A 24,790-nucleotide genomic window follows, 5' to 3' on the forward strand; every position below is an offset into this window, starting at 1 on the left:
ATTGATCATACATCTTAGTAATAACATAAATGAATTTTTAACAAACTATTATATTCCTTTGCAATTTTTAATTTTTCAACCTAGTTTTTAAAAACTTTTCTCAGTACTTAAGAAAAATATTGTAGTTTTATAAATGCAGAAAGCAAGCCCAATCACTAAGTCACTCTTATGTAATAGAAAACTGTTGGTGATATTTGGGTCGCAAAATGTTAAACAGTGAAGACATTAGAGACAGTGAAAGGTTTTATTTTATTTTTTACTTTCATCCAAACACACCCTTTGCTGAAAAACATAAAAGCATGCACAATGATGAAATTCTTATAAAGAAAAACCAAGTAATAAGTAAGCTGTAAATCAACAATAATACAACGAAAGCTTAAAATGATAATGTGAAACGATTTACAGGTAGGCATATAGCTTTTAATTTTAGAAAACAGTTAATTCAAGTCAACATCAACATGTGTTAAGTTTCTGACTTCTCAAATGTTTTGATACAAAAATGTTTCCAACTCCCATGTTTTATTGACCTTTTGTGATAAGAAAGTTAAATACAGTCCTAAGAAACACCTTATTCAAAAGTGACCTCATGAAGGTCACCTTTCTTGTTAAAATCATTTGTAATCCACATAATTCCAATAATATTTTCTCTTAAAATTTAAATAGAAGCATATCCATGATATTCCAAGTTCCACAACTTAAATTCATTTTGATTTGTCAGAAACAAGCTCTAAAATTAGGACTTAAAAAAAAAAGTATTTAACAGAGACATGGAATTGATCTAAATTTCACTTTACATGTAAAAGAAAACGGCAATTCAGCATGAGGACACTTTTCATGAGTCTGATCCAAGCCTCCACTCATAGTCAGGCTGACCGTATTCTGCGGGAAGATAGGCATATGAATGTTGTACTCATACACATACTAACGGACAGAGACTGATTCACACCACACTACTCTTCAAAGGTATTGTTTGAAATGGCTTATTCTCTGGTTTTGGAAAAGTAACGGAAGATAGAGAAAATTTCCCTCGATTTTTTTCCCTCCATTTTGCTTTTTATAATTCAATTGGTGTGTTTCATCTGGGTCACAAAATGATTTTGCAACAAAAACTGACCAACAGAAAGCAGAATTGTTATCTTAAAACACCAGAAAGCAGTTGTATTTAAATTATAACATAAAAACAGAGCATAAAAACAGACCTTTAAAAAGGTCTTCTTCCATGACTGAAAGCTGTGATTTGGTTCCTGGAACGTAGTAGCTCTTATTCTCACTTTGTAGCTCCATTTAAACCAATGGAAAGAACCAAATCTACTCAGTCCTGATGAATGATGTGAGGAAGGTGAATTTCTTGACACTGAACAAATGTGAGATGCCTCTGCAGAAGTCTGGGAAGCTTGCTCGGAGTGCCTGGTGAGTTCCACTCCAAGCCAGGCCCGCTGGCCGGCCACTCTTCACTGCTGGTCTACTGTGCAAGCTAGGAGCAGCACCACTGAAGGAAGGGGTCCGGGAGGAAGGAAGGGCCCAGTGCAGCTACCATGATAGCAGAAAGATGGTTTCTGAATCAAACAGTTGGCTAGATCAAAGAGAAAAGAGGCCAAAGGCACATGCTAGCAATGGAGTCGTGATGTTTGTGGGCTCCGACCACCTCAAAGACCTGGGGACTCCAGATCCAGACAAAGGTTCACAGTAATTACTCTGATATAAAAAATAACAGGAGACAATTTTGTTTTCAAGCACTTATGGCACAGATGTTGGGAAGTACTAATAGCGTAGCTTAAATCTTCAAAAGCTGGGCAAATTCAAGTTCTGTTGTAATGTATCAGTTGCAAATTTAACTTAAAGTTCATTCTGACATTTGATACATTATTCTCTTGTGCAGAGTATAGGGTATGCAAATTAAGTGTTTTGAATAAATATTAGAAATGTTAATTATTTTTCAAATACAAAGTAAAATCAGCTAATATCGCAATACAAAAAAAAAAAAAAAAAACACTGAACAGAATTTCTTTCCCCATGAACATTTCTTGCCCTTTTCCTTGAACGTATTCATACTTAAATTCAATTTCTTTCATGGGCTTGCACAAAGTAAGAAAAAGCCAAATATTGCTAGCTTCAAGATACTAAACAGTGATGAGTTTGGAGTTGTCAGGTTGTAAAAAAAAAAACTGAAAATAACAAATAGAGTGAAATATGCTGCAAATTAATGTTAAAAATACAGCCCTCTAAATTACAAAACGACATCAAATTATACAATGCTAATAATCTTCGGAAGCTGACGTTAGCTCGTGGGAGGTGTAAAGAATAGCATAAGCTCCACTTGGCTTTTACCTTTCCAGCAGCTCCTGCAATAACGTTGAAAAACCACCTTATGTTTGCCCAAGATCATCTGCTTATCGGCTTTAGTCACAAACTCTATCTTATCCAATGTTCAATCAACAAGGCTTTATTTACACTTCTTACTAAACTCAGGAAACAAGTTGACGTACTAGGCAGCCACAACGGCGAGAGGCAAGGCAGCACATTTGTGGCTGGGGTGCCTCCTGCTCATGCTCTGATGGTGACCCACAGGCAGCCCAGCAGGGTCCCGTAGAGCCACGTGTTCACATACAGTTTCCTTCCCGCCTCCGTGGTCAGCATGCCAGCAGTCAGTCCACTGAGGATCAACAGTGATGGCAAGGTCTTCTTGAGACTTAGTTTGGAATGAATACATTTCCCAGGAAATTTGTTTCTTCTTTCTGGATCCGGTGAATCAAAGAATTCTATGAGCAACCTATGGTCATAATGAAAACCAATACAATTGAAAGTTTCAGTTTAAAGACATTTCAGAAGGTCTTGGAAATTCAGGGGAGATTGAGATTTCTAGCCTTTCACACTCTATATAATTCATATGAACTGTATTTCATGTCTGACTTCAAACATTTCTCAAGGATGTCTTTGAACCTTGACCTTCAGTTTTGCAGCAACCTGACTCACAGGGAGTGGCTTGTTGCAGCTTCTCTCCCTCCTCCCACTGCCCCTATCACACTACACAGCCAAAAAAAGACCAGCAGTGCTTACGATACACATGGAGAGGCCCAGCAAAGCCCTAGTTCCCATGGAACTATAAACACAAGTAAAAGAAGGAAAACAACAAGCATCTTCCCAACTTAAAATGTGTAGAATTCCAATAGCAGTACATGATTCGATAATCTCAAACAAAATCAGAAAGGAAAAATGCTTCTATTGCCTTATAAACTGCACTAGACATAACCACTGTTTTAAAATGTCTAGCCTCGTCCTAAATACATATAAGTATCTATACCATAAAATAAATGATATATTAAACATTGTTAGGTCTTTTTTCTAAAAATAGATTCCCATATCAATACACAGATATTATTTATTAAAGTTCTCCCATAACCAAAATGGCCCTGAATCACTAGTTTAATAAATTCCATCATGTATAACTGCATTGATGAAACATAGAAATTTAACAAAGTTTCATTTTCTACCTGCCACACTTTTAATACTTTTCTTAGGTTAACCCAGAAGGGCTAATTATGAGGTATTTCACCATAATTCAAGGAAAAGAAGAACAACTAAGTCTCCTGAGAAGAAACATACTAATATGTGTGTGTGTGTGTGTGTGTGTGTGTGTGTGTGTGGTGTTGGAATTAAACCCAGAACCTCACCCATGTCAAGCACTCTACTACTGAGCTCAACCCCAAATCCTCAAACAACACTTTTTAATATGGACTTAGTAAATGGACCCATTGGGAAAAAAAAACAAAAAAAGTCTAAATGTTTAAAATACATCTTAAAAAATAGGATATGCTTCAGAAAGTATAAAATTTTCATTTATAAAAGCAAAACAAGCAGTAAATATCCTGAAGTGTTCAACTGAAAAAATACTTTCTTGTAACAATAAATATCACATCTGAATTTAAGACTCGCCTTTCACCTTTGAAAAGAAAATCCTAAAACTTCTCATATGAAATCAGAGACAGTGATGTTGCCTGCTGCAGCTCAGTGTGGCCCTGGGCTGTGCCTCACCTGAGAGGTATCCAGATATACCTGTAATTCACTTACAGGTAACCCTCAGCAAGGTTCAACTCTGTGCTATTATCGTGGACAAAAACATGGCCAAGACCAGAAACTACTTAGGCCCCAACATACTAACAACATAGAGACACCTTCACCATAAAAATGTCAACTGCCCCTTCCTCTTCCAACACACACACCTGCACTATGCCCACCAGCATGGGAGGCCCTGCCCTCTGCACCCCAGGATGGCGGCTGCTCCTTGTACAAAAGGAACACACCTTTATCTGACCTGGGGAGGCAGACTCAAGCATCTTACACTGGGAAACTTCTCCTTTTTCCTTAAACTTTATATCTTACCACATAGTTCAGGAAACACTGACAGGTAGACAGCTCTTTTACACTGACTTGTAAAAGCAACGTATGAACAGATATGCAGGGAATAAGATACTACTTGAGTTTATAAAAAGTATTCTTGAGATAATAAAACTCTTTAAATTGGTTTCAAGTTATTTACTATAGTAAAATTTAAGTTTCTCGAATTGTTGTTACTCACTTATCTTTTATCTCAAAACGCTCATGAAGCCATCTTCTCATATACTCTTGTTCTTCTGGGACATCTTTCTTGTCTATACGAGCTATGTGAATATGAATTGTTGGACATTCTTTGCAGAGAAATTCTAATAAAGAACAAAAATATTTCACTTTTTGCTATTTTAGAACTCATGGTTATATAAAAGTGAACTGTAATGCATTCCGCTGTCATATATAAATTAAAAAAAAAAAACTAATTCCCAAGTACTTACACCTGATCCTCTTCCAGTGCTATACTGGTGTCCCTACTTTTTCATGAGAACACTTTTTTCCTTCTTTCTTTCTAGCTTTCAACATATGAGAGAAAACATAAAACCCTTGACTTTCTGGGTTTGGCTTATTTCACTTAATATTTTACTATTCAGGTTACTGCAAATGACATGATTTCATTCATCTTTATGACTGAATAAAATTCCACTGTATATATACACAACATTTTTATTCATTCATTGTATTCTATACTTTGTTATTCTAATTTGTACTGCCATAAACATGGATATACATACATTTCTATTTAAAAAAATAAAAAGAAAGAAAATAAGGCAAAAAAAGTATTGATTATAAACTGGTAGTTTGAAGTTTCCAGAGGCAGTGATGTGGTAATTTCCAAGTCTACTATAATTATGCAAGTCATTATTAAATAAACAGCACCATATGTTGTTTTCATACAACAACTTGTAATTCTCTAAGCATCCCAGGCATAGGAAGCTGGACCCTTACTAAAAGTCCACCTCATCCCTCTGAAGGGATGCCAGGATACTGATCACCATCAGACTCATCTCCAGTACCAACCCCCATCTAGCACAGCACCTGTTATGCATGGTTACTGCCACTTCCCCTAAAAGACTGGAGGCTTCTGGGGCAGAGGAGTCCATCTGGTTCACTACCACCTAGACCTCCCAGCCTGGTGAAGAGCTGGGCGGAAAGAGCCCTTCAGAGCTTTACTTCTGGTTGTAGGCAGACAGTTTCTTGTCACTGACTGCTCCACAGCCCGGAGAGATCTGGAGGAGCAGCTGCCTTTCCTCTCTCTTCTTGGCCACTGGCTATCCTTGATTTCCTGATCCTTGCCACATTTTAACAGATGACAATTGGTCTGGGAACCCAGATTCTTACTATGAAATAGCTACAAGCCCGTAAGTGACTGTTACTTTGAAGGCTTGCTAATATAGTAAAGGAGATGCTCTTTTTCTGCCTGGGCTGCCCAGGGATGAGGTGAGTGTTTACTGCAAGCCCCAGCCCTACTCCTAGCCCAGAGACCCCCTTGCAGACGGCTCTGTGGAAAGGAGAGCTCTCAACACACTGAAGTTCCTCAGGGAACAAGGAAATCATCCTCTGAAATTTAAGAGTATGTTTCCCTGGTAGGTGTGAAGCAGGACGCTGGGGCCTTTCTTCTCAGCATTGCCCAGTCTGAGGGGGCCTTCAAGCTTCTCCTTAAGCAGCCTTCACTCTCTTGGACTCTGTGGGTGCTCTTTACTTCTGCGTCAGGCCTTAGTGACATGTTGCACTTAGGTCATCAGAAACACCTGAGGAGGAGCAGGCAGCTTGGATGGCAAGGAGCCAAGCACTAAGCCAGGGAAGATGTCACTTGTTCAGTGTTTTTGTCTTCATTTTCCTCCAGGTCTATTTCATCTACATAATCCAAGAACTGCTTACAAACTGCTCTTTGAAGCAGAAGTGCGACTGGTCAAGAGCACAGGCAGTGGGAAGCGGGAGCTGGCCTCGATCCCTCACGACCCTAAGCAAATCTCCTAGGCTCTCTGTGCCCATGCACCCACGTCTGAACAGAGGATGACAGTCACAGCAGCTCCCACACTCCCTAGTCTGCCTATTCCTCGTTCTCAGTTCTCTAAATTAGTTAAGAGTGTCTGCTTACATTTACCCAAACTATTCTGCTCACTCAGAACTCTTTTTCTTCTTATGTATGACACAGATAATAGATCTAAGTCCTTAAAGCCCAGCATGTTTGAAAAAGAAATGTCATAATTTCTTCTTGTCAGACACTGATACTAAGTTTCATAAGTATTCTATGAAAAACACATTCAAAGATGAGCACTGGCCGTCAGTGCACACCTTGATATCACTCAGGACCACTTACCCTACCTTTGATTTACAGAGCTGTCCGTTTCTATGTATGAGCTTCAGGTAGAAAGAGGCTGGGATAAGGACTTCCAAAAGAATAATGTGCAGCCAAGAAGTACCAAACTTGGCAGGGCAGATGAAATTTCAACTGGAGCCAATTAATAGCATCTTGAAAAAGACACCAAGTAAATGGAATGCCTATTTTTGAAGAATGGTGATACTCTTAATAGACACCAGCCACTGACATGTGCTGTATTAGCACTGAGTCTCTAGCACACGAAAACCTAGACTTACCCGTCATGGACGGTGACTCTTCTCGCTCTCCTTTATTGTCTTTCCCTTGGTAAACCACTGTAACATCATAAATCGCATCTAAGTAGTTCTTCATAGAATCAAAAGCAACATAAGTTGCCTTTATTCTTGGTGTCAGCACATACTTTAATACTGGAAGGCCTAGAAAAGAAGTCAATTCAGTGTGCCACAAATTAGGAGTATTCTAAGTTTTCAATTGTTTTAAATTTCCACAAGTAGACAAGACAGACAAGTATTAATGCCATAACCTCATACCTATGGGCTTTAGCTTTGAAAGCACACCTCTCACAAGCCTTCTTCTATTTATGTCCACATTCCTTAATACAAACTAAACACTTACAGGCACAAGATACTGCATGGAGAGCTGCCAGAAAACAGGTCCTTGGAAACTCTTGGCTTCAGTACGCCCAGCCAAGGGCAGACGCTGGGATCCTCACTTCTGGCAACTGCCTCAGGCCACAGCATCCTGCCCATGACCACTCAAGATGTCTGAGCAGCACAATTCATAATTTATGACCCCTAGTCCGTGACTCCTTTAATTCTACTTCTGCTCAAACTAAGACAGGGAGAGAGGAATCATGTAGATGACCTCCACTGTGTACAACATCTAATAAGAGCTCACACATTCCATATACTGCAAAATACTGACCTGATGTTTTAGGATAAACTGAAGAATACCACATCTTAGTGTAGTATTTTTTAATGAAGTATACAATCTAGTGGCTGAGTCTATTCAGAACTGTCAGTCATCATCACTAAGGCTAGACTATCCCCACTTCCCCACAGACACCCCATAGCACATATGTGGACTCTGCACACGCCACTCACTGGTGACGACCACTGCTCTGCCCGCTGTCTCCTGCTTACTCTGAACATTCCACATAAATGAGCTCTGACACTATGTGACCTTGTGTGACTGGTAGCTTCCTTACTTAGCAGAATGATTCCAAGGTTCACTTGCTCTTGCATGCATCAGTTTATCCATTCCTTTTTATGGCTAAATACTATTCCACTGCATGGATGGAGCACATGTTTTACCTGTTCATCATTTGATGGCATGTGAGTTGTTTCCACTCTTTGGCTCTTAGGAATCATGCAGCTATGCACATTCACATAAACTCCATATGAATTCTGCCCACTGAATAAGTTATTGTATCAACATATGATCTTAATTCTCTCAGGTATTTCTTATACTTTTTAAAACTTCTTGGATGAGAAAACATTGCAATTATAGACAACTAACAGAATGTCACCAGTGTCTCTACTTGTGTGAAGGATTTGCAGTTCCCCTTCTATTTTCTGCTGCCTCCCCCTGCCTGGATTAGCACACTGACCAGTTTAAGGGAAAACCGCACGTCTCTAGACATGCCTTGAACATAGACCACGGAGAACCTGACTTGGATCCTCTGCCTCCTCTTGCTGAGTCCTGCTCTGGCCCTCATGACTATTGGCCAAGAAAGGCCCATGGCTCTCACTGGTCCTCTGCCTTCACCCCTATTCTGAAGCTCCCTCAAGAAAGCGCTGTCCCGGTGTTTCTCCCCTACCTGGACTTGTGCTCAGGCCCCTCGGGGCTGACGCACACCCCCCTCAGGAGCCCTGCCCACTGGCATCCTGCACAGCCCAGCTTCAGTGCTTCTTCCCATAAAATCTCCCCAAACCACACCTAGAAGTGGTTCAGCCTCTGTGGACTTACTCTTTTCTGTGTTCTGGTTTTATGAAACTATGTAAAAACCTAAACAAGACTGAGGCAGGTGGCCTCTAAAACAGCTCCAGTAACCCCTGCTCCTGTGTTCATGCCCGAGTGGGGCTGGACCTGGTAGCTGGCTTCTAAACAACAGAATACGGCAAAAGTGACAGACGCCACTTCCAACATCAGCTTGCAGGGCTGGGCCTCCTGTCTTGCCCATTCTTGCTCCAAACTCTTTATTTTTTTTAATCCTAAATTATAGTTTTATTTACATTTAAAAATACATTGGAAATTCTGAATATGCCCATGATCAAGCTTATTTTCAATGTACATTACTTCAGTTTTGATGTCATGGTTTGTTCTGACAAGTCCTTTTACAGACTCAACACCAAAATGGGGAAACCCCTATAGATTTTTGCTGGCATTGCTGCCGATGATGTACACTGCTCCCTTGCTAACAGTGATGAGTGACTCTAATCGGCTCCTTGTCACCTCAACGTTTTCTGGCCATAAGGATGATAACTGTGAGCTGATGAGCTGTTGTGCATCTACCAAAGCACCTGAAGGTCAATGCCATCAGCATGATTGAAAACTGTAGCTGCCAAAGAAGCCACCACGTTTAACTGAACTGCTGTGTTTGCCTTGCTGATGAGCGTTAGTTTTAACACCGCAACAGTTCAGCAAGGATTGAAATACTTAGTGTTTGTGGTGGTGGAAAAGTTCAATATCTGAAATAAAAAACAGCAGCAATTACTACATCTCTTGAAATTATCCCATTAGTAAGTGGAACTGGAATAAGACCTTCATAGGTCAAGCTAACATGGAAGATACTGATAAGGACTTTATCAGCAAGTGGATCAAGAGCACTTCCCAAAGATGATTTTTGATTGGCCCAGTTTCCAGCAATAAATCATCCAACAAATCAGTTAGCCCAGCTAAAGCAAAAACTCCTAATGCAACATTAAAATCTTCAATAATCAAATATCCCCAAGCCGGGGCCATGCCAAGGTACTCACTGACACCCTCTCTGGAACTGTCCATGAATGTTCATGGGGACTGGCAGTGCTCGCTGAGATCCACTCACCTTTGGGACCTCCTTTATGGGCCGGCTGCCGCAGGGCAAGTGCTATGGGTGCAGCAACCAAGCTTGGCCTGGCAGCTCAGGCAGGCGGGCACAAGTGGGCAACTTAGAGAAGTTCCCCTACAGAACTCAAATGTTCTGAAACCCTAACATTTGTCCCACTGAAAATCCAAAAATCTTATTTAATGATGAGATTGCTATTTTTTTTCCCTAAAACCTATAAAATTATGAAACACAATCAGACTCTACTGTGGAACTTTTCTGAGATTAATGTTAACATGAACTGAAACTCTCTAAGGGAAGTACATAAAATACAACATTATCTAAACCCACCTGTACATGAAACCCTCTTCTTAACACTGCATGGACTTCATCACAGAATCAAGACTGTAAAGCCTTAAATAAAACTCAGTGACCTCATTAGGAAGACTGCTGTCAGCAGAGGGGCAAAAGGAGGCACAGTGGAAAAGACAGGAGCAAGTACTCAGGGAGTAACTTTTTTAAATTATTTTTTTATTTGTTTTAATCAGTCATATATGACAGTAGAATGCAGTTATGCACTTTAATATACCATCCATAGGTGGGGTATGATTTCTCATTTTTCTGAGTGTACAGGGTGCAGAATCACATTGGTCATGCAGTCACACAGACACATACAGTGATAATGTCTGCTTCCTTCTACTGTCTTTCCTATCCCCACATCCCCTCCCGCCGTCCCTCCCATCACTGCCCTCTACCTAATCTAAGGTAATGCTATTCTTCCCTAGTGTCCCCCCCTTATTGTGAATTAGCATCCGCATATTAGAGAAAACATTTGGCCTTTGTTTTTTGGGATTGGCTTAATTTTCTTAGCATGATATTCTCCAAGTCCATCCATTTACTAGCAAATGCCATAATTTCACTCTTCTTTAAAGTGGAGTGATATTCCATTGAGTATATATGCCACATTTTCTTTATCCATTCATCTACTGAAGGACACCTAGGCTGGTTCCTAGTCTAGCTATTGTGAATTGAGGTGCTATAAACATTGATGTGGCTGCATCACTATAGTCACTGATTTTAAGGCCTTTGGGTATAAAGGAGTGGGACAGCTGGGTCAAGTGGTGGTTCCATTCCCAGCTTTCTGAGGAATCTCCATACTGCTTTCCATAGTGGTTGCAGCAATTTGCAGTCCCACCAGCAATATAGGAGTGTACCTTTTTCACCATATCCTCACCAATATTTATTGTTGCCTGTATTCTTTGATGACTGCCATTCTAACAGGAGTGAGATGAAATCTTAGAGTAGTTTTGATTTGCACTTCTCTAATTGCTAGAGATGTTGAACACTTTCTCATGTTTGTTGACTGATTGTGTATCTTTTTCTGTAAAGTGTCTGTTCAATTCCTTAGCCCATTTATTGAGTTATTTGTTTTCTGAGTGTTAAAGTTTTTGAGTTCTTTATATGTCCTAGAGATTAATGTTTTATCAGAGGTGCATGTGGTGAAGATTTTCTCCCAGTCTGCAGGCTCTCTCCTCACGTTATTTATTGATTGCTTCCTTTGCTGAGAAAAAGCTTTTTATTTTGAATCCATCCCATTTATTAATTCTTTATTTTACTTCTTGCACTTTAGGAGTCTTGTTAAGGAAGTCAGATCCTAGGCCAACATGGTGAAGATTTGGGCCTATTTTTTCTTCTATTAGGCTCAGGGTCTCTAATCTAGTTCCTAAGTCTTTGGTCCACTTTGAGTTGACTTTTGTGCAGGGTGAGAAAGAGAGGTTTAACTTCATTTTGCTACATAAGGATTTCCACTTTTGCCAGCGCCATTTGTTAAATAGGCCATCTTCTCTCCAGGGAATGCTTTTGACACCTTTGTCTAATATGAGATAACCGTATTTATGTGGGGTTGTCTCTGTGTCCTCTATTCTGTACCATTATTCTACAAGTCTATTTTGGTGCCAATACCATGCGGTTTTTGTTAACTATTGCTCTGTAGTATAGTTTAAGGTCTGGTATTGTGATGCCTCCTGCTCCACTTTTCTTGCTAAGGACTGCTCTAGCTATTCTGAGTCTCTTGTTTTTCCAAATAAATTTCATGATTGCCTTTTCTATTTTTATGAAGAATGTCACTGCGATTTTAATAGAAAATGCATTAAATTTGTATAACGCTTTTGGTAATATGGCCAGTTAGACAATATTAATTCTGCCTATCCACAAGCATGGTAGATCTTTCCATCTTCTGAGGTTTTCTTCAATTTCTTTCTTTAGTGTTCTGTAGTTTTGATTGTAGAGGTCTTTCACCTCTTTTGTTAGATTGATTCCCAGGTATTATATATTTTTTGAGGCTACTGTGAATGGGGTAGTTTTCCTAATTTCTCTTATGGATTTACTGCTGATGTCTAGGAATGTGTTTGATTTATAGGTGTTGGTTTTATATCCTGCTACTTTGCTGAATTCATTTATTAGTTCTAGAAGTTTTCTGGTGAAATTTTTGGAACTTCTAGATATAGAATCATGTCATCAGCAAATAGTGATAGTCTGAGCTCTTCTTTACCTATTTGTATCCCTTTAATTTCTTTCTTTTGTCTAACTGCTCTAGTTAGAGTTTCAAAGATGATGCTGAATAGAAGTGGTGAAAGAGGACATCTTTGTCTCGTTCTAATTTAGCGGGAATGCTTTCAATTTTTCTCCAATTAGGAGGATGCTGGCCTTGGGTTTAGCATAGGTTTTACAATGTTGAGGTATGTTCCTACTATCCGTAGTTTTTCTATTATTTTGAACATTAAGCAGTCCTGTATTTTGTCAAATGCTTTTTCTGCATCTATCAAGATGATTTTATGATTCTTATCTTCAAATCTATTGATGTGATGGATTACATTTACTGATTTCCATATGCTGAACCAACCCTGCATCCTTAGGATGAATCCCACTTGACCGTGGTGTACTAAAATTTTAATGTGTTTTTGTATGTGATTTGCTAGAATTTTATTGAGAATTTTTGCATCTATGTTCATCAGCGATATTGGTCTGAAGTTTTCTTTCCTTGGTGTCTGGATTTGGTATCAGGGTAAGATTTGCCTCGTTGAATGAGTTTGCTTTTATATTTCATGAAATACTTTGAGGAGTATTGGTGTTAATTCTTCTTTGAAAGTCTTGTAGAACCTGGCTTAGAATCCATCTGGTCCTGGGCTTTTCTTGGTTGGTAGGCTTTTGATGGCATTTTTTATTTCATTACTTGAAACTGAAATGTTTAAATCATGTATGACCTATTCATTCAGTTTGGATAGGCCACATGTCTCTACAAATCTGTTGATGTCTTCAATATTTTCTATTTTATTGGAATATAAATTTTCAAAACAGTTTCTAATTATCTTCTGTATTTCAGACATGTCCATTGTGATATCTGCTTCTTCATCTTGTATTTTAGTATTTTTCTCCTTTTTCTCTTTGTTAGCATGGCCAGCGGTTTCTCTATTTTATTTATTTTTTCATAGAACCAACTTTTTGTTTTGTCAACTTTTTCAATTTTCATTGATTTCAGCTCTGATTTTAATTATTTCTTGTCTTCTACTGCTTTTGGTATTGATTTCTTCTTTTTTATCCTAGGGCTTTGAGATGTAGTGTTACATCATTTATTTGTTGACTTTTTATTCTTTTGATGAATGAGCTCAATGCAATAAACTTTCCTCTTAGTAGTGCCTTCATAGTGTCCTAGAGAATATCAGTGTTCTCATTTACCTCTAAGAAATTTTTTATTTCATTCTTGATTTCTTCTACTATCCATTCATCATTCAATAGTGTATTATTTAGTCTCCATTTGTTATAGTAGCTTGTATTTTTTAATTTTTTCATTGATTTCTAATTTCATTCCATTATGGTCTAATAGAAGGCAGGGTATTATCTCTGTTAATTTGTATTTACTAAGAGTTGCTTTGTGGCTTAAGATATGGTTTATTTTAGAGTCAGAGCATGTGCTGCTGAGAAAAAAGTATAATTTTTGCTTGTTGATGGGTGAAATATTCTATATATGTCTGTAAGTCTAAATTATTGATTGAATTATTTAGTTCTATAGTTTCCTTATTTAGTTTTTATTTGGAAGATCTGTCCAGTAGTGAGAAAGGTGTATTAAAGTCATCCAGTATTACTGTATTGTGGTCTATTTGACTCTTAAAATTGAGAAGGGTTTGTTCAATGTACATAGATGCTCCACTGTTTGGGAGCATGTCCTGCTTATATATACTTCCCTTAATAAGTATGAAGTGTCCTTCTTTGTGTCTTCTGAATAACCTTGGTTTGACCTCTACTTCATCTGAGAATGAAAACTCCTGCTTGTTTACACAATCCATGAGTGATAAATCTTATCCCATCCTTTAACCTTCAGCCTGTGGATGTCTTTGCCCATGAGGTGAGTCTCCTGAAGACAGATATTATTGGGCCTTGCTTTTTAACCCAATCTGCCAGTCTATGGCTTTTGATTGATGATTTTAGCCTATTGACATTCAAAGTTATTACTGAGATATGATTTGTATTCCCTGTCATTTTGATTTATTTCTGGTTTTTGATTTGTCTGGGTTTCTCATTTGGTTGAATGTCCCTTTAGTGTAGATGCTCCCTCTGCTGGTTTTCACTTCATCCTCATGGAATATTATGTTGGGATGTTCTGTCTGTAGTGTAACTTTCTAGTGTGAATTATTTTTTTTTTTTTAAAGAGAGTGAGAGAGAAAGAATTTTAATATTTATTTTTTAGTTATCGGCGGACACAACATCTTTGTATGTGGTGCTGAGGATCGAACCCGGGCCGCACGCATGCCAGGCAAGCGCGCTACCGCTTGAGCCACATCCCAGCCCAAGTGTGAATTATTTTAATTTCATCTTCAAATCTGAAACTTAATTTTGCTTGGTATAAAATTCTTGGTTGGCATCCATTTTCTTCAGAGCTTGAAATACATTATTCCAGGACCTCCTAGCTTTGAGAGTTTGGGCTGAGAAATCAGTTGAGATCTGAATTGGTTTCTCCCTATATGTACTTTGATTCTTTTTCTCTCACAGCCATTAAGATTTTATCTTTATTCTGTGTGTTAGTCATTCTCATTGTAATGTGTCTTGGTGGGGGTCTGCTGTAATTTTGTACATTTAGTGTCCTATAAGCCTCTTGTATTTGATTTTCCATTCCATTCTTTAGATTTGGGAAATTTTCTGCTATTATACATTGAAAGGATTGTGCATTCCTTTGGTTTGTATCTCTGCTCCTTCATCTATTCCAATTAAGCTTAAATTTGGTCTTTTCATGTTACCCATAATTCTTGGATGTTCTTCATAGTTTCTTACCATCTTCTCTGCATGGTCAACTCTACTTTCAAGATTATATATTTCGTCTTCATTGTCTGAGGTTCTGTTCCAAGGGGTCTTAGTCTATGGGTGATGCTTTCTATTGAATTTATTCATTTTTATTTTTTTAGAATTTATTTATTTATTTATTTAAGTTTTCGGTGGACACAACATCTTTGTTTGTATGTGGTGGTGAGGATCGAACCCAGGCTGCACGTCTGCCAGGCGAGCACGCTACTGCTTGAGCCACATCCCCAGCCCCTTTCTATTGAATTTATAATTCGGTTTACTGATTCCTTCATTTTGAGGATTTCTGCTTGTTTTTATTTCCATGATCTCTAACTCTTTTTGAAGTGAACTTTCACTTCCTGTATTTTTTCTTTGATTTCACTCCTTACACTATACTTCACAGATCAATTTAACTATATACAATCTGAACTCCTTCCTGAACATTTCTTCTACTGTTATCAGTGGCTTCTGTTGTTGAAGCATCTTGGTTTGTTTGGGGTGCTTTATTCCCTTGTTTTTTCATGTTGTTAGTGTGTTTTCCCATCTAGAAGTATGGATCTAAGGCAGGATAAATTCTACCCTGTAGACCTACAGGGTCCCTGAAGGTTTCTAACACTTCACCTTTACTGGTAAGACCAATATCAACAGCACCCAGTGTACACAATATATAGGCTTAAACCTAATAGCTCCCACCAAGGCGTCTGCTGCTTTCTTGTAGATGATGAGTTCAATAACTATCTATAGTACAAACAGAAAATTGGTTAAAACAGTTTACACTTTCAAATGGTAGATGAGAGAACAGGGGTAGTATGCGATACTAGTGAGGGAGGAAGAGAAGCTAGAAGTAAAACTTCACAGGAAGAGTGGAAGAGGAGCCGACAGAGATTGGCTGTTGGTTGGAGAAAGGTTTGAAAGAAAACAGACAAAAGAGAGGAAGAACATGAACAAAGAGAAAAATATTAAAGACATAAGAATAAAACAAAAATGCAAAACACCAATCATATATTATTGTCCTCCACACACTGATGCATAAAAACATCCTGTTCCAAATATGGTAGAGATATTAGCAAATCAAAAAATAAAATAGAGTAAATCTTGCTGGGAAGACTAACTGTCTCTGTCAGTGTTCAACAGTTTCTCAGCTCTGTCTCTGAGAAACTTGATCACCAAACCCAGATCAGCCCCTACAAACCCAGTCACTATCCCACTGATCTGGTCTTCAGATACCTCAGGTTCAGCAAGCTGCAGTCCCAAGATCTCAGTGCTGCTCCTATTTGCAGAGAGATCACCGGGGATCCACTCATGCAAAGGAGCAACCCCGAGATGCAGCAGCAAGACAAGGGCCACCAGCACTCTCAGCAGGAAGACCCCAGGCTCCTCAAACCCACAGGCACCCCGACACTGGACCTGCAGGTCCCAGCTGGAGTCCTCAGACAGAGGCTCTTGTGGTGGTAAACCTGCTAGTACCCAGGCCTCAGGGCCTGGCTGGTGTCCCAAAATGGGTGCAGCCATGCGCAACCAAATCCGGAGTCTCCCCTGCAGAGGTGCTCTAAGCCTTGGGAGCCGTGGTAGTGGTGGTGGTTGTCGGCAGCAGGAAGTAGGTCAGTAGCAGTGGCAGCTGCAGGGTAAGCAGCAATTGAAGCTGTGGGGGCAGCGTCACCAGGCAATTTCCAGGGATCAGCAGCAGTTTGGGCTTCAGCTGCATCGGGGCAGCCGTGTCTTCTGGGACAGCACCAGGTTGTTGCAGCTGCAAAGGGAGCAGCATCCAGAAAGAAGACCTCCAAGCGACCTCAGGCTGGCAGCAGCAGAATCAGAGGCAGCAGCCAAGCGGGTAGCGGTGCAGGCTAGGAGTGACGTTTTGATGTGAGCCACTGATAGGGTCTCTTCTGACTGGACTGAGGGATACTTTAATTCACTGGGAACAAGCATCCATGTGGATATTTCAGAAGTAGAAATCTGGGTCATGAACACTCTTGGAAACATGCTCGGTGGATTCTGTCTCTTCATCTCATTTTAAACGGAACATTAAGGAATGCATTATTTTAGCCGTAACTATGCCAATGTATCTATCTAGAGGCCTCTCGCCATTTCTATCTTCAGTGAACATTTTGTCCCCAAGAAAGGATTATAAATTTTGACTAATAGATTGAGATGGTATTGTGTATTTTTGGTTATCCAAAACACTCACGTAGCTTTAGGATTCTGAACTGGTGAACAAGCGCAGTACACAAGACCTGAGGAGTATGCCAACTATGCTGCTTGTGACGCAATGGCTTTGTTCTTTGCTTGTGTTTGTTTCTTGTCTTGCACAAATGAACTTTTAAAAAATAAAAGCTATTTTGGAAATAAAAAGAAAGAAAGAAAACTACTGCTAATGACTTGCCTTCACCCACAGAAGGAGAGCCAAATACCAAGCCCACGTTCAATGACCTCCATCACTGCACCCGGCCCAACTGAACACTCCATTGCCACAGCTCTTCTTCATTGGCTTTTTGCATGAAGCCACTGTAACTCCTTGCTCACCACACATGTCCCTCACCACTCATGCCGTTCAGCTTGGTTTCTCACACCCAGAGCTCCCTCTTCAAGTCACCAGGTGCCCTGCAGGCTGGCCAACTGGCTCTGGCCTGACTTACCCACTGCAGTGCGGAGGCTCCTCAAGTTGCACACCTGACACACCATGCACTCTCCTGAGCAGGATTCGTGCCTGTGCCATGTCAAGTCTCTTAAACAAACGCAGCTACACGCAGCTACACAAAAGCCTTGTTTGCCTGCTATTACATGGCACAAGATGACCGACTTGAGTTCTTCTGTACAGTTTTATTAATCCTTTTTTTTTAAAAAAAAAAAATAATCGAATCTCTTTTTTAATGTGTTCTCCTTGGTTATACATGACAGTACAGTATATTATGACATATTTGTATAAACATGGGTACATCTTATTCAAATTAGGGATGCCAGTCTTGTGGTTGTACATGATGCGGAGATTCTTTGTAGTGAATTTATAGTGTACAAAGGAAAGTTAAGTCACATTCATTCCACTGTTTTTCTTATTCCTGACCCTCCTCCCTTCCCTTCAATCCCCTTTGTCTAATCTACTGAACTTCTATTCTTCCTCCCCAACGCTTACTGTATGTGAGCATCCATAGACAGAATATTCAACCTTTGGTTTTTCAGGGATTAGCTTATTTCACTTATCATAATAGTGTCCAGATCCACCTATTTCTCAGCAAATGTCATAAAGTCATCCTTTTTTATGGCTGGTTAATATTTCATTGTGTATACATCATGTTCTCTTTATCCATTAACCTGCTGAAGGGACCTAGGTTGGTTCATAGCTTACCTATTGTGAATTGAGCTGCTATATGTGTCACTGTAGTATGCTGATTTTAAGTCCTTTGGATATATACCTTAGAGTAAGAGAATTGGGTCAAATGATGGTTCCTTATAAAGGTTGTTTTAGGGTGCAGAGTGGGAGCACATACCAGCAATAGAACTCCAGGGCACTTGACCACTGAGCCACATCCCCAGTCCTATTTTGTATTTTATTTAGAGACAGGATCTCACTGAGTTGCTTAGCACCTCACTTTTCCTGAGGCTGGCTTTGAACTCATGATCTTCCTGCCTTAGCCTCCTGAGCCACTGGGATTACAGGTGTGTGCCATCGCGCCCAGCCCCATAACAAGTTTTCTTGAGGAATTTCCATACTGTTTTCCCGAGTGATTGCACCAATTTGCAGTTCTACCAGCAATGTATTATGTACCCTTTTCCCCACATCCTCACAAACATTTATTGTTACTTGTATTCTTGACTGTTCCATTCTAATTGGAATGAGATGAAATCTCAGTGTAGTTTTAATTTGCATTTCTCTAATTGCTAGAGATGCTGAATATTTTTTCAAATATTTGTTGACCATTTGTATTCACTTCTGTGAAGTATCTGTTTAGTTCCTTTGCCCATTTATTCATTGGGTTATTTGTCTTTTGGTATTAAGTTTTAGAGTTCTTTATATATCCTAGAGATTAATGCTCTATCTGAGGTGCAGGCAGCAAAGATTTTCTCCCATTCTGTAGGCTCTCTCTTCACAATGTACAGTGAACCCCAGGCCAACATCCTTTAAATGGAGAAAAAATGAAAGCATTCCCTCTAAAAACAGGAACAAGACAGGGATGCCCTCTTCCACGACTTCTATTCAACGCAGTCCTTGAAACACTAGCCAGGAGCAATTAGGCCAAAGAAAGAAGTCAAAGGGATACAAATAGTTCATATAAGAGCTCAAACTATCCCTATTTGCTGTGACATGATCCTATATTCAGAAGACTCAAAAAACTTCACCAGACAACTTCTAGAACTCGTAAATGAATTCAGCAAAGTAGCAGGATATAAAACTAACACCCATAATTCAACTGTGTTCCTATACATCAAAGATGAATCAGCTGAAAGAGAAATTAGGGAAACTATCCCATTCACAATAGGCTCAAAAATAAAAAAGAAAACATGGCAATCAATCTAACAAAAGAGGTGAAAGACCTCTACAATGAAAAATAAGTAACACTAAAGAAAAAAAACTGAAGACCTTAGAAGATAGAAAGATCTCCCATGATCTTGGATAGGCAGAATTAATATCATCATAAAGGCCATACTACCAAAAGTGCTCTACAGATTTAATGCAATTCCTATTAAAACTCCAATGACATGGGGCTACAGTTGTAGCTCAGTGGCAGAGCACTTGCCTAGCATGTGTGAGGCACAGGGTTCGATCCACAGCACCACAAAAAAACAGAAACAAAAACAAAGCTTTTTTAAAAAAAATTCCAACAGCATTCTTCATAGAACTAGAAAAGCAATCATGAAATACATTTGGAAAAATAAGAAGCCCAGAATAGCCAAAGAAATCCTCAGTGAGAAAAGTAAAGCAAGAGGCATCACAATACCAGGCCTTAGATCACACTTCAGAGCTGCAAAAACAAAAACAGCAGGCACTGGCACCAGAGCAGACATGGAGAGCAACGCAGCAGAACAGAGACACAGAGGCCAACCCACGTGAACACAGTTAGCGCACTCTAGACAAAGGCGCCATTAACATGCCCTGGAGAAAAGATGGCCTCTTCAACAAGTGGTGCTGGAAAAACTGGAAATCCATACGTAGCAGAATGAAATTGTGAGTCCTTCTGTTTTGTCCCTCAGGACCAGCTACCAGTGTTTGGTATCACCAATAGATTTACCTGTACTGCTCCCTTCTCTCTATCTTCTAAAGTTAGCAGCGACGACTTTACTTATCACATATGAGTCTTTGTATAAATACTGTGTCACTCACAAAAGCCATATTACTACTACTGCTGCTTTACAAGTAAAGAAAGAAACTGAAAGAAATAAACTTGTCCAAGGATATGTGACTAATATGTGCTTAGGAAAAGCCCAAAGCTAGTGCTGATGTTCATCTAGGCACAAATACTAGCAAAAGAGTGAAACTTGATAAATATCATGAAGAAAAGCTGAAAATTGAAGAAAGAGGCCCAGTTACTCCTGGCCAATACAGACATAACAAGTATGATATAAGACAGGCTGGCAAAGTCATCTTGGACTTTCCACCCATTTTCTGAAGTGAAATAAGAGACCACAGCTGACTCCGTGGATAGAGATGAGCTGACCTTGCCGAGCCTTGCACAAGGCACAGATTATGAGCAATAAACAGGTGTTACTGTTTGGAGTTACTAAGCTCTTGGATGGTTTGTCACCTAACAACAGATATCTGAAAGAGATTTTAAAGTACAGCGTAATTATGGGCATAGAGAGAAACTAGACTTTGCTGATCTATTAGATGTTTGCTTGGAGAAAGGGAAGCGTTGAGGATGAGTCTGGTTTTGCACTGAGTGGCTGAGTCACGAGGGTAGGAAACGTGAGTGTGTGTGTGAGGGGTAACACACCTTCAGCATACTGACTCTGAGACGCAGCTCTGGACCCGTCAAGTGAAGCTCTCTAATGGGCAACTGTACATACAGGACTAGAATTAGAGAGAAATAAAAAGGAGAAAGCTTTTTGTGAATCATCAGCACTAAACAAATGATGGCTGAGGTCATGAATTTAGACAATTATGAGAAAAATAAAAAGTGAAAAGAGGGGGATAGTAGAGGATAGGAAAGGCAGCAGAATGCAACAGACACTAGTATGACAATATGTAAAAAAGTGGATGTGGAACCGATGTGAATCTGCAATATGTATACGGGGTAAAAATGGGAGTTCATAATCTGCTTGAATCAAATGTATGAAATATGATATGTCAAGAGCTTTGTAATGGACTGAACAACTAATAATAAAAAAAAGAGAAAAAATAAAAATAAAAAAAGTGAAAAGAATGAAAGGTCCAATTCAGATGGTGGAAACAGTGTATGAGACAGGAGAGAATGAAGACGAGTGGGACAGAAGGAGATGAACACATGCAGGAACACAAAGGACAACCGACAGGAGCGCAGGGAATGGGAATCAGAAAGTACCATGAATGTCGTAAACCATCCCCGGGGGCTGAGAGGTGAGTGAGAAGGTGGGAAGAAGGACTCAGAGGCCCGGGCTTTAAGGAAAGGAGAAGAGGGCGCCAGAAGGAGGAGAACGTGAGCAGAGGGAGGAGGTTTTTATTTTACTTTTTCAATGTGAAAAAGTCAACAGAGACGATGGTATCGCAAGAGAACAAGTGAAAAGACAGCCCATGGTGTCCAGACTAGCCAGAGAAGGCAGTAAAAGCCAAGCCTTCACAGGACTCTCCTGTTCCTGACCCACTGCTTGGGAACGGGGTGTGTAAACCAGGGTGTGTAAAATACACTAGCATTTTAAAAATGCATCGTTATAAGAGATTTCACATACACATGCATATTCATACATACTGAATGAATGAAAGTTCCATTCTTAGGAAAAGAGGTTTCTCTTAATTTGTTTGCATATTATATCTGCCAGAGATTAAATTCAAGTGCTGTGGATCTAGTAAAAATCTAAAGTTTTTTGCATCCCACAAACCTGTGCTATCATAGATCTTCCACTAGCAACATGTGTCTGCTTAAATGTAAATTAAACAAAATTTAGAATGTCAATTAAAGTAAAATCAAATAAAATGAAGACTTCCTTTCCTCTGATGCACTGGCCACATGCAGAAACCACATGCAGGCTGCGGAAGTACACTGGACAGAGCAGACAGAGTGTGTCACCGTCGTTGCAGAAAGCTCTCTTCTATGGCACTGTCATGTTCCTGGAGTGACATGACCAGCAGATGCTCAGTCATGCCTCGCTGGCCACACAGGAGAGCTCACACTGATTCAACCTTCAAAGACACTTCTGAGAACACAGCAGAACTACTGTTGTCTGCAGAATTCCCAATTTGGTTAAACTGTGTAGCTTACTGGTGTATTAGTTATCCAATTTTCTAAAATGGACTTTAATCCTTGATATCCCATCATCCTATATACAGGACACCGACAAAAACTTAACTGAGCACTTTTATAGGTGTCCTACACAACGGTGTGCATTTTTATAGGTGTCCTATACGCAGGATGATGGACACAATGAGTTAGGAAGAACATTCCTGTTGTTGGGGAACATTACAGCTTCTAAGAGCTATGAACCAACTTTCAGAAATACTCTCCAAGGGAAACTTCATACATATTCTAATCTGATTCCTACACAAATGTGGGGCTTACACAAATATATCTATGTATTTTAGAAATAAGAAACTGGTGTTTGGTAACATTAGGCAACATGTACTCACATAGCTAATCAAAGTCAGAGTGTGGCTTCTGCCTCTCATCTGTAAACCTACAAGACAGAAGTTATTTCCATGACCCATAACCCACTCAGTAGGAAAAAAATTACACTTACTTGCCCATGTACTTAGATTTTTAACTAAATCCAAAGTACCTGAATATAATATCTTAGACATATGAAATAACATGCCAATGAATTTAGGAGAAACCTCATTTCCTCAGAGATGATACATTACTTCATTCAATCATAAAACATACCTTCTCCAGGAAGAAAAACTAAAAGGATCTTTCTCTTTAAAAAGTTATTTTTCAAACACAGTTAACCTTTTACTTACCTTGTTGAACAGCAAATGTCTGGCTAGCCGAAAGGAGCTTTGTCTGTCCTGGATTATACCTTGTTCCCTCTGGAAAAATCACAAGATACATCTGTGGGGCATAAAGGAAATTCAGTTTGCTTTTTTTGTTTGAGCTTTATTGTTGTTACTGTTAATTTACCCATGCTAATCCTATTATTACAGGATTTACATACAACATTTTTTCAGGCAGAGCAATCAAACTGCACACACTCACTTGAGTCTGAACACAGCATGGACTACATGTAAAATGCAATCCTCACGGTGGGCCAGCCACTGAGGATCTAAAACGGTTCTAATAACATGCTAGCATTCACAAATCGAAAATCTGGCCACACCATACTGACTTGTAATGAAATCACCTTTCCCCTCTAAGAATCTATACCATTTTATTTCATTTGTCCATTGACTTAATAACATTGCAGCTGCACATTTATACTGGTATTCAGTGTATTTCTATACATGTATACAGTATGCACTGACCCTGCCCCAACCATCCTGTTTTCACCCTTTCCCCCTAAAAACCCAACATGACATTTAAAAGGGTGCAAATTTTAGAAATTAATGTTAAGTATCAAGACAAAAGTACATCTCAAGTACTAAATGTACTAAAAGTACATTTCCATTTTAGGAAAACTATATATATACATTGAATATTCCATAATATAAAAGGTAATATCTGCATTTTGAAAGCTTTGTACAATAATCCTATTTTATAGAACTTCTCTAATGCATTTGCAGCTTCATATTAGTTACATAAGTTGAAGTAATATAGTACCTATAAATAAAACGAGACTATCAAGTATCTACTAAGCAATCAATTAGTCTAAGCTTTTTATAAGTACCTACCTGGGAAGGTAAAAACAAAAACATTAAATCATACAATAACAAACTCTCACTTTGAGAAGTGAGTTACAAAAACTACACTGATATTTTTAATTGACAGCCAAAAGAAAAGACAAAAGTAAAACATTCACCTTTTCAAATAAACGCGTAGAGTAGGGACTTTGGATTTGACTGAAGAGGCACTCTACCTCTGAGCCACATCCCTATTCCTTTTTATTTTATTTTTAAAATTCTAATGTTTTTTATTTTTTTATAATAAGGTTAGAAATCAATAATAAGTTAAAAAACAGAAACCACTCTAACACCTGGACACTAAATAATAATACACTTTTGAATGATGAATGGATGGCAGAAGAAATCAAGGGAGAAATTTTTTTTAAAAAATCATATAAACAAATGGAAATAATGATATATCAAAATCTCTGGGACTGTATAAAAGCAATTCTAAGAGGAAAATTTACAGCACTGAGTTTGTACATTAGAAACTAGAAAGATACCAAATAATCTAATACTATATATCAAGACCTTAGAAAAAGAAAAAATTAAACCAAAATCAACAGAAAATAATTAAAACCAGTACCAAAATAAATGAAATAGAGAATTTAAACACACACACACACACACGATCAATGAAACAGTTTCTTGAAAGGACAAACAAGACTGATAAACCGCTAGTCAAATTAACCAAAATAAGAAGAGAGAAGAGTCAAACGAATAAAATCAGAGATGAAAAAGAAAATACACCACAGACACT

The 24,790-nt window shown here is 38.9% G+C and overlaps 1 protein-coding gene and 1 pseudogene across 1 annotated transcript in view; both read right to left on the reverse strand.

The window, feature by feature from the left end:
* Positions 1-230: 230 nt before the first annotated feature.
* Positions 231-24,790, reverse strand: part of Agpat5 (1-acylglycerol-3-phosphate O-acyltransferase 5) — a 60,841-nt gene continuing 36,281 nt past the window's right edge. The window contains exons 5-8 of the mRNA XM_027922090.2: positions 23,173-23,263; positions 6,988-7,146; positions 4,577-4,700; positions 231-2,770 (exon numbers count right to left, since the gene is read on the reverse strand). Of these exons, the coding sequence (XP_027777891.1) occupies positions 2,545-2,770; positions 4,577-4,700; positions 6,988-7,146; positions 23,173-23,263 (600 nt within the window). The 3' untranslated portion in view covers positions 231-2,544. The remainder of the gene's footprint in view (positions 2,771-4,576; positions 4,701-6,987; positions 7,147-23,172; positions 23,264-24,790) is intronic.
* On the reverse strand, positions 7,281-10,505 carry LOC139705278 (cardiolipin synthase (CMP-forming) pseudogene; annotated as a pseudogene).

The sequence above is a fragment of the Marmota flaviventris genome, chromosome 3 (genome assembly GCF_047511675.1).
Source record: "Marmota flaviventris isolate mMarFla1 chromosome 3, mMarFla1.hap1, whole genome shotgun sequence".
In the NCBI taxonomy this organism is placed as follows: Eukaryota; Metazoa; Chordata; class Mammalia; order Rodentia; family Sciuridae; genus Marmota; species Marmota flaviventris.